At 35.4% G+C, this 10,731-nt stretch overlaps 1 protein-coding gene and 1 long non-coding RNA gene across 5 annotated transcripts; one reads left to right on the top strand and one right to left on the bottom strand.

Moving 5' to 3' along the window:
- Window positions 1-637: 637 nt before the first annotated feature.
- LOC121117026 (uncharacterized) lies at window positions 638-10,731 on the bottom strand. Of its 4 annotated transcripts, XR_011779736.1 has the most exons (4): window positions 9,625-10,731; window positions 9,130-9,560; window positions 6,722-9,066; window positions 638-6,659 (listed from the first exon to the last, which is right to left on the bottom strand). It is a non-coding gene; the product is annotated as an uncharacterized lncRNA (long non-coding RNA). The 4 variants fall into 4 exon arrangements; XR_005864020.2 differs by having other exon boundaries at window positions 9,130-10,731; XR_011779735.1 differs by having other exon boundaries at window positions 6,722-9,560.
- LOC121117025 (CCA tRNA nucleotidyltransferase 1, mitochondrial) lies at window positions 3,089-4,510 on the top strand. Its single transcript, XM_040711349.2, has 2 exons — window positions 3,089-3,491; window positions 3,549-4,510. The coding sequence occupies exons 1-2, from the start codon at window positions 3,089-3,091 to the stop codon at window positions 4,424-4,426; spliced, it is 1,281 nt and encodes a 426-aa protein (XP_040567283.1). The 3' UTR covers window positions 4,427-4,510.

The raw sequence follows: 10,731 nt of genomic DNA, 5'->3' as shown, positions 1-10,731 counted from the left end.
AATGACCATTAATGAAATGTCCAACTCCTCACTTCTCTCACCTCCCTCCTTCTGCTTTAAGTCCCCCTTCATATAGTCTGTTGTCTCCATAAGTCCGGGAACCATACGCTCCGAACGTTTAAATAAACTTTTAATGTTCATGTCTATTATAAAATTATTGGCCTTTATAAAATCTGCACCAAGTATAGGTTGTCCTTTGTCAACGATATAAGATTTACATTAGTATGTAGTATCATTTGAAGCAGTTCCCCTGGGGGTTATTCTTTGGCCACAAGAGAGGGGAAACTTGATTCATTAATGATATAGGGAGCAAGACTAGTCGGGAGAATAGAAATTTTGTGCCCCGAATCGATAAGAAAACAGATTTTAAATATCTTATCTTCAATATTAAACAAGTCATTTGTGGAATTGGCTAACTCACTTCTGAAGAGCTGAGGACTTCCTAGGTTTTTGAAAGGAGATTAAAACTAGACAATAGGCCTGGCACACATTCTGACTTTAATACCATAGGCCATAGCTCATGTGTTGCCTGCATACCTTTTTCTTCTTCTTTTCATCTTTAAGACTAGAGTTAAATAATGAAGTACGGGATCTCATCTTTGACCCGTAACATCCCTTGGAGGTGGAATACAAGAAGTAACTAAATAATATAGTAGTTTATTTTAATACAGCATAGATCAACATAAATCAGATACGAGTATAAGATGTCAGGAATCTTCTTAGTTCACATAGTAGACCATCAAGTCTTATCCGCATCTCTCACCCTTTCAACACCTCACTAGGCGATTTACCACATTCAAGCGAGGAAGCTCAATATAGAAACAATAAATATATAATTATAATTCTTAGTTATGAGGCAATATTCGCTAGGCCATTCGACTGAGGTTGATACAGATCAAACACATACACAATTTTCGTGTTAAGGATAGTCTGATCTTCGGAATCCTCAGCTTGCATTCATAGGCCTGCCAAATAGTGATCGAAATACTCTTCATCGCCAGTTTCTAACCTATAGAACAGGATATCCCCCTCGATCCAATAACTTTTCGTCATCTCACCTCGCACTCCATTTTTCCTCCTAATCCGTTAAGGAAGAGTAACCTTAAATCTTAGCACATTGGAAGAGCAAGAACTTCTTCGCTTTTTCCAACAGGTTGGTTAGGACCAGTGATAAGTAGTTCTTAAGCTTTTACTTCGAAGCACTAAGAGATAGTCCCCCATTGGTCATTGTGTTGCTTGAGGAGTCAGACTCTTCCTAAAATATAAGAGTATTATACAAGGCTCAAGGTAGAGATACTGCTCACACGAAGTAAACAGAACGGCCCATGTCGCATCAAGAATAGTAATTAAGAAGTGCTTACTGCTTAGCATCAACATGTTGATATTTATTGTTGTTATTCGACTATTTAGTATTTAGTGATGATACTTTACCTTAATTGAAGGTAATTCAAATATAAAAATAAATGATTCGCCAAAATGATACCACGCCAAATTGAAGCAAGCTGAAATGATCCGTGCTGAAAAGAGACTCGCTCAAAAGATGTATGGCAAAAAAAGTGCACCCAATTGAGTGGACACGATTAGAATTCTAGGAAAATTTATTTTTCTATGATTAAAACTCATTGCAATAAGGATATGTTGTAGGATGCGTGCGCTTTAAATTTAAAGAGCTTAGAGGTAAAAATTCAAGACTTTCACTTCAACAGATCCTCAAATTTTATCGCTGAAAGTTAAAAAAACTCAAACTACGGCATTACCAGTGAAGAACAATGGTAAATTATTGTAGTTTCCCTGGATGTAAAGGCGTAGGAGGCTTTAAGTTCCCCATGGAACCCACTTTACAAGTGAAATGATGGGTTACAATAAATCGTATCAACCTCAAGACCAATAATCTTTGGGTTCATTCTTTTCATTCAATAGTATGCCACGAACATTTCAAGAAAGAAGATTACGCTCTTCCAGGAAGATAAAATCCTGACGTTCCTAAGCTTCGTATATGTCTTAAAAAAGGAGTGGCACCATCGATTTTTCCAAAAGATCAACAGAACCATTATTTCGTGAAGAGAGGTATAAAAATCTTCAGAGGCCAAAAGAAGTCAACACCACTCAAGATGATATTAAAGTCACATACTCCTGAGGACAATGTCATTGAAGTAGAGATTGAGATTCATGATTCAAAGGAAGAACATATGGAAGAGGATGCGATTGGTCAAAAATGTACAGTTCAGACACAGACACGTAACGACATTAATCATACCTCATCCAGTCTGTCTCTTCCTTTCCATTAAGACACTAGCCAATGATTCAGAGTTGTTTTGAATCTCACCATTTGCATTAATGACTAATTTTATGTAATATTTATTGCTTTCTTCATCTCAGCTGTCACGATCCTTGTGAAAAAGATCGTAGAGTTGGATGGGCTTAAGGTATTGTTGAAGCTGAAGGCTTCAACTGTTCTTCTATTTTTTCCTTCTTCGACCTTTTTTAGGAGATCCTTTTTTAATATGGGAATTTGTATCATGAGCTTGCCTTAAGAGATATATTGCTCAATTTGACCTTTGTAAATTATTGGAGATTCACTTAAACTGGTTTCAGTAACTGTCCTTAATATAATAATATAAAAAAGTAGGCATAGGATCCACAGTAAGCACTGGAGCACTTGAGAACGAACTGAAATTACAGTTCCTATCGAAAGATAGCAGTAAATTTACAAGCTCATGTTTTCGGCCTGAAATACGAGCATTTCGACGCTTTAATTCGGAACGAAGGTTCTTAAGCGTCCAGTTATTGTAGTCTTCCGTTATTTTTCTTCGGGTTACATAGAAAAATTAGTAGAAACAAGGCTAATAAGACTGTCAAACCGTAGTAAAGATTCACAAGTTGGAAATTTATGATAAGGAATTATTTAGTAATATTTTTGTTTACCTCTACCCATTTCATCTGGCGGGGAAATCTTGCAACTGGGTTAACTGTGAATTTAATGAATGTCGTTAGCTAGCCACTGGCCAGTTCTAGCTATTTTGATGACGTCAACGGACTTTATAGTTGCAGACAAGTGTGGTGAATAATTTTTTTCTCGCCTTCCGAGATGTTTTCATCTACCCTGAAATCATCTCTGAGCCCTGAGTGTTTCAAGCTATGGCGTTTCCTCATAGGAGCAGGTCACGAGGTTCGAATGGCTGGAGGAGCTGTTCGAGACTTTCTAGCAGGTTTGAAGCCCTCTGACATTGACTTTGCAAGCACTGCAACTCCTGAAGAGACGATGAAGGTCCTTGAAGAGCATAGAGTGCGAATTATCAATCCGTTTGGTGGATTGAAACATGGGACAGTGACAGCAAGGATAGATGACAAGCAAAACTTTGAGATTACAACTCTTCGAACAGATACTCACACGGACGGTCGTAGAGCCACGGTTGAGTTTACGACAGATTGGAAATTGGATGCTAATCGGAGGGACTTGACCATTAATTCTATGTATATTGATATTCATGGTAATAATAGAATTAATTATCCAATGATTATCATTTTCTTTTAGAAGTTCCTTTTAGGAAATCTTTATGACTATTTCAATGGGCAGGAGGATCTTATGAATAAACGAGTTCAATTTGTTGGAGATGCAGGGGAACGCATTCGCGAAGATTATTTACGCATACTTCGTTATTTTCGCTTCTATGGCAAAGTAGCATCGAGCCCTGAAAGACACGACGAAAACACGATTAATGAAATAATAAAAAATGCTTCAGGACTTCAACAAATATCAGGAGAAAGGATTTGGATGGAGTGGAAAAAGATTTTATCTGGTTCATTTGGATGTGATTTGACATTAAAAATGATCGAGTGTCAATTAGGATCCTATATTGGTCTTCCTCAAAATCCCAATGTAAAAGTCTTCCGTTCTGCTTGGAATAACACTGTTAAAGATAATATATCCACTCTTGAACATCCTATATCTCTACTAGCTACACTTATAAATACCGAGGATGATGTTTTGCATCTTCACTCTCGATTGAAATTGTCAAGATTTGAGAGGGATTTGGGTATTTTCTTCACGAATCATATTTCGAAAATTGATCTTATTTCTCTTTCATCCATTCAATGGCTATATATTTCTAATCCTATGAAAATCAAGACAGAACAAGTTAAAAATTACATCAATGCGTATCTTTTAGCACAAGGATTCAAAGATCTCAATGATGAATTTGATAAATGGGAGCCTCCTACTTTCCCAGTAAATGGGCATGACTTAATTAGTGATCAGTGTCCCAAAGGGCGACTTATTAGTCTCATAACAGACCAACTAAAAATTATATGGAGAGACTCTAATTATACTATGGAAAAAGAAGAACTTTTAAAGGAAATTCCAAACATACTTGACGTACTTCCTCCTCAATCTCCGCCCAAGAAGAAAAAAAAGAAAAAGATGTAATAAGTCTAGTCCTTGTTGTGCTCTATTTTCTACTAATATTATATTATCAACTCCAAAATTAATACAACTATTTTCTTAATTAAATTTGTTTTGTTTTTGTTCTCCATATTACTTTTATACTACAATCTCACATACGAATGGGGCATGAGTGTCCTTTAACCTATAAGTATTACTCTAGAATTTCTGGTACAAATAACTGATTCTATTTTCCAGGTCTATTAGAAGTTTGAATACTTAATAGTTAATTACGACAACTTATTCTGGCCAAGGAAGGTAACCTGTAACCAGGTCTCATAATAAAATTTCCTTTGCTCATAATATGTACACATTACATCATAATTCATAAGTGTGTTGTTGTTTTTTTGGTTCACTGTGCTTCTAAGCACCAAGTAAGCCTTCTAACATGCTATAATACAACCCGGTTGCCCATGCCAAATCCATTTTATATTTTAATGCTTAATGTTTTAATAAAAAATTGCAAACTATGTGAACTCTTTGGTAATCTTACATAAAAATATTGATAAATGCTAACAATTTTTAAACACGGGAGTGAGCTCAGAGTCTCATATTGGAATACTTAGGATTTAAAAAATTAATTCAAATATTATTATAGACTGGCTCGTGGCGATAATGATTTAGAAACACATTTACGGGTTCCATTCATTCGAGCAACATTTATTTCAGCAAGGGTCATCTTAGTAAGTCATGAGTTTCAGAACAATCTTTTTTCTCTCTCTCTCTTTTCTACTTTTTTCCCCTTCAAAATTATGAAAAAATGAAAACGAGCGTTAAAAGTTCCAGCCAAGTTCTAGGAGCAGATATTTTAAAGAACGCCAGAAAAATAATCTTAAAAAAAGGGAGAAGATTTGTGGTGAAGTATGCAGCATAAGGAATTTGCTTCTACTCACTTTAATTGTGAGTTTGGATCAGTATATAATAACTGGATCCTTAATAAGCAAAGAAAATGAGTCAACCAGCTGTCGGCAGCCGTCTTAGGTACCTATAATTTGTATATAAAGATATATACATAGGAGACACATTTCGAAGATTGGAGGCACAAAGATATTCTCGAAGCTGTACAAGGCTTAAGATAAGGATAAGATTCAAGTTCTTCTCCTTGCCCTTTTAATCCAAATTCATTTATGTACTATGTCTTCTATTAATACATATTATTGGAATCCTTCTTTTAGTTAAATCACTCTTACACTTACTACTTTCAGCGTCTACACTCACTTACATCTTGCTCCGTGACCTTATCCTTCTCATTGATAACAAATTTTATACAATAAAGTCAGTGTTCTTTGAGAAGCCATGTTGCATTAGGACCAACAATAATTTAGAATCATTTTATTACAACCATCTTTGCTACTATTTATTTTTTAGAAAATACAAATATAATATACACAGGATATTTAAGACCATTGACTCTTAAAAAGAATTTGTTTCGAAAGAGACTTTAGTATAAACTCTTTTTTTAAAATGCTCAGAAATGAGGCTGGCTTCATAAAGCCTAATTTTAGAATAAGTCAAGATAGTACATTTTTGTAATTTAAGGATATGGTTATTTAATGGTGAGCTGTCAAGATTATGAGATTCAAGTTCCTTAAATATCTAGGATTTATAATTGCATATTTGTAGGACACGGCTGGTAATAGTGTTTTGTATCACAGTAGCTTTGGTGTTGAGAACTCCTTGAATTTTGATTCTCAAGAAACATTTTTCAGTTTTTATACATATTTCCAATACACTTTTTGATGAATAAAGGAGACCTCCATTGGGATTTCCTCGCAATTAAAGAATTGCAGCAGTTACACGGATTATGACAATAAAGAGCTTCTAAGCACTCAAGGCTTTCTAAGTACTTGGAAACTGACCTTACTACATATTCACTGATGTAAGCAACCACGCATTCTTTGAATTGTGTAAGGCTTCGCACAAAAGGAGGCACATCGCAATAGTCGTGGTCTTCGAAAAGTAAATGCTTTTCTTCCAGGCCATATTTCTTAATCAGGGATAAATCTTCATCATCCAGGTATGATATGACTTCTGATTCTGTTCTCTTGCTCTTTGATGCAGTGAAGAGTGCAACAGTGCATCATCTAGTCTTATGCCTTATGAGCCTCTGCCGTCGGTAACATGATGTCTTATAAATAGAGGAAAACATTTGACAAGTTGGGTTATTATTATTCCCTAAATGCCATTGTATGGCACAGAAGAAAAATTCGATATGATCCTGAAAAATAATTAGGAATAAATAGGGTTTAAAGTGAAATTAATATGATGAGCCGACCGTACCGGGTATTATAAAAACGAAAATGTCTTTAATTTAAATACCGGTACCAACCGAACCAATAAAACTGCGCTGGTCATAGGGCCTAACCAAACCGGATACCCGGTTGGCTCCTGATAGATATCTACCAGAGATAGTATGTATATTAGAAGATACTTCATCATTTTCGATTTTACAAGGTAATAAAATATGCTACTAATTGAAGTTATGGATGCCACGAATCCAATAAAAGCTGTTCCTTTCTTCGTTTTGACCAAAGGATACCCAGATTCATCCTTCAATTCGTTAATATATTCTTCAATAAATGGTTTCCAAAAGACTTCATTCCCAATAGTAAGAGGAGATTTGAATACTTTGGCCAAAGGATTTCGGTTGTCGGCGAAATCAAAAAGTCGATCAAATCTTCAAATGAAGTCGACAGTTCCTTCAGAATTTTTGAATTCTGTCAATTGAAGGTCTTTATCGCAAAATTATATCGCATCTGCTACGGACGAGCAGAAGTTGAGTAGCCAAGTTTACCTAATAAAAAGTTAAAAAATACATGTTTATCATTTATTTTTTTAAATATATCATATTTTCCCGAGTTATACTTATCACCAAGAGTAAATAGAGAACTTCAATTAATTCAAAAAAAAAAAAAAAATCCCATCCAAATTCAAGTGGCATCATTGAGGAGATGTAATAAGTGATCTGTTGAAGATACTAAACGTGCATTGATGGACAAGTTTAAAGATGTTTTTTTATGATAGAGAAGAATGAAAAACCCATGGGTAGAGAATCTATGAAAATGCATTTAAAAGAAAACTACAATCCGTATGCGATTAATACAGCTCAAGAACAATTCCATATGCGTATAGAGAAGAAGTGAAGACAGAAATAGATAACAGAGAAAATGGGAATTATAAGTAAAGTTGGCGATAAGGCTTTAAAGTGGTGTCATCCTTTAGTAGTTGTTCCAAAATCAAACGGGAAAGTACAATTGTGTGCTGATCTGAAAAAATTGAATGATCAAATTGCTAGATCCTGTAATGACACCAAGAGATATTGTATCAAGTGTACCAGGCACATCTGAATTTTTTACCGTTATGGATGCAAAACAGGGATATTGGCAAATGGAGTTAGACAAGAAATCTCGAGAATTGATATATTTAATCACACCTTGGGGAAGATATATTTTCAATAGAGCTCCAATGGGATTTATTGCGACAGAGGATGCTTATTGCCTACGAGGGGATGAAACTTTAGAAGGGTTGACTGATACGTACGAAGTGGTTGACGATATTTTGACAGTTTCATACAGTTTTGTTGATCATGTGCAAAAAGTCCGAACAACTTTAGAAAAATGTCGTGAGAAGAAAGCTACATTAAATTCAACAAAGTTTACATTTGCACAACCTAAAGTAAAGTTTTTTGGATATTTTATATCTCAAAAGGGATTTGAAGCTAATCCTGATTAATTTAGTGCAATAAAAAAGTTTCCAGAACCATCATCAAGAAAAAATCTTAGAAGTTTTATAGGATTAGTAAACTAATTAATTGGTGAGTCCTTTGAGGGAATTGTTATCTTCTAAAGTTGAATTCATATGCACAAGAACTCATGGAATGGCTATGGAAAAGATAAAACTTCTTTAATATATCCCCCTTTATTGGCTCCGTTCAATCCAAAGTTGGAAACGAGAATAGAAACTGATGCGTTAAAATTTAATGGTTTGGAATTTGTATTAAGAAAAAAGAAGGATGGAAATTGGTACAATGTGGATCTCGTTTTTTGTCGATTGTAGAAACTTGTTATGCTATGATTGAACTAGAATGTTTAGGTATGTTAGGGGCAATCAAGAAATGTCTTGTGTTCTTGGTAGGATTACCAACGTTCGGTGTTATTACGGATCACAAGCTGTTAGTTCCTATTCTTAACAATTATAGAATATATATGCTTGAAAATGTTAAAGTGATTAGATATAAAACGAAGTTAGCTTTCTATCAGTTTAAGAGAGAATGGAGGAAAGAAAAGAACCATGAAATTGCAGATACGTTATCAAGAGTATCTGCATCGTTACTAGAAGAGGATGATGAATTAGATCAAGAAATAGGTCATCATGGATATAAGATCCGATTAGTAGTGATAACAATTTCCCATTTTCAAGAAGATGATAGATTTGTAAAGAAGTTTGTCGACCCCGAGAATATATTGATTTTTAATGCAATTGAAACAGGTGTGATAAAATACACAATTGAATCATTTGTGGAAAATATTACATGAATAAGCAGTGCGATGTTCTTCAGAAGTTACATCGTGTACATCAAGGAATCGAGAAAACGAAGAGAAGAGCAAAGCAGACGGTACATTGGCCTGGAATGAATAAAGATATTAAAAGAATAGTAAAATCATGTAAAAAATGTATGGAGAAGTTACCAAGTATTGGAGGGGATACTATAATGAGAGATCCAATTCCGATGAGACCTTTCAAAAATACGTCAGCAGATCTGTTTGAATATCATGGGAAACAATATTTGGTGTATAGAGAAAGATATCTGGATACCCTTAAGTGGAGGAATTTAGAAGAGTCCCAACTTCAGGGGAAGTTATAGTAGTGCTGAGGAAGATATTTTCGGTAACAAGTATTCCTGTCAAATTAAGGACTGATCAAGGACCTCAATTCTAAAGCCTTTCAAGATTTCTTGACTAAGTGGGGAGTAACACGGGGACCATCATTACCTCATTATCCACAAAGTAATGGCCAAACTGAGTCTATGGTGAAGGCAATGAAAACGCTTCTTGATAAGGTTGGAGGAAGATTCAAGTCCGACGAGTTTATCCAGGAAATCCTAGAACTCAGAAATACACTGAAAGCGAACGGAAAGTCACCTAATGATATTTTATATGGTCATCAAGTAAGATCATGCATACTTGTCCATTAAAAATGTTACGTTCCGAGGTTACAGCACAGGCAAGAAGAATATAGAGATAATTTAAAAATGTTACATAGAAGAGAGAAAGAGAAGATAAGTTGTAATAAGATTAGAAGAGATTTACCGGAAATCAGTGTTGGAGAGAGTGTGATCGTTTAAAATTATAGGAATAAACGATGGTCAGATCATGGAAGAATTATTGCTAAAGGAAATAATCGAAAATATCCAGTCAAATTGGATTCAAGAGAAAGGTTTTGGAGAAATAGACGTTTCCTAAGAATTCAAAAGGGAGAAATGGAATGTAGGAGTGAAGATAAAAATGAAAATGAGCTTGGAGTGAGGAGATCTGAGAGAATTCGAAAGAATTTCGAATAGAGGAGGGAGATGGTGTGATATTATATAAGATATATTATCTTCATATAAATATAAAGTATTTTGTGTGATGTATATATATAGATGTAAAACTGAACACTCCTTTAAATTTTACGACTTGAGGGCTTGACGAGGGGTTCTCTTGTAGACGGTAAGCTGACGTTGAACTCCCTGGAGAGGCCACTGACGGGGACCTTGCCTCTCTTGTCCTGGACAGACTTTTTCACAGCAGCAACCATTTCGTCCGACCTTCCAGGCCTTGAGTTAGATCTTGTGGTCGCCTCAGGAGTCCCTTTGGATACCACGTTGTAAACGGTGGTCTAGCTGCAGTTCAGAACCTTGGCAATTTCAGTGGGAGTTTTTCCCCGCGCGGAAAGTTCCAAAATTGCGACTCGACGTCTTTCCATATTATCGGCTGTTGTTTCACTGTTGCTATTTATATTTTGGTGGAGTTTTGTTTATAACTAGTAAAGCCCCTTGCCTCGAATTATAAACCTGGAACGAGTATCCCGTAATTTGAGGAACAATGGGTTGCCTTCTTCCGTCCACTCCACGGAGAAACCTTTGAACTTGGGTAAAAATTTATACAATGGGGCCAACAGTACCCAAAGGTTATGAACAAATTTTCTGTAATAATTAACCATCTCAATTTACTTATGCAAGTCTTAACATTTTGGGTCGATCAACGAATACCGTTTTCGCTGATGACATGTCCCAAAAATTCAATCCTTGC

Source organism: Lepeophtheirus salmonis, chromosome 4, assembly GCF_016086655.4.
Source record: "Lepeophtheirus salmonis chromosome 4, UVic_Lsal_1.4, whole genome shotgun sequence".
Classification (NCBI taxonomy): domain Eukaryota; kingdom Metazoa; phylum Arthropoda; class Copepoda; order Siphonostomatoida; family Caligidae; genus Lepeophtheirus; species Lepeophtheirus salmonis.
This window is presented reverse-complemented; position numbering and strand designations above follow the sequence as displayed.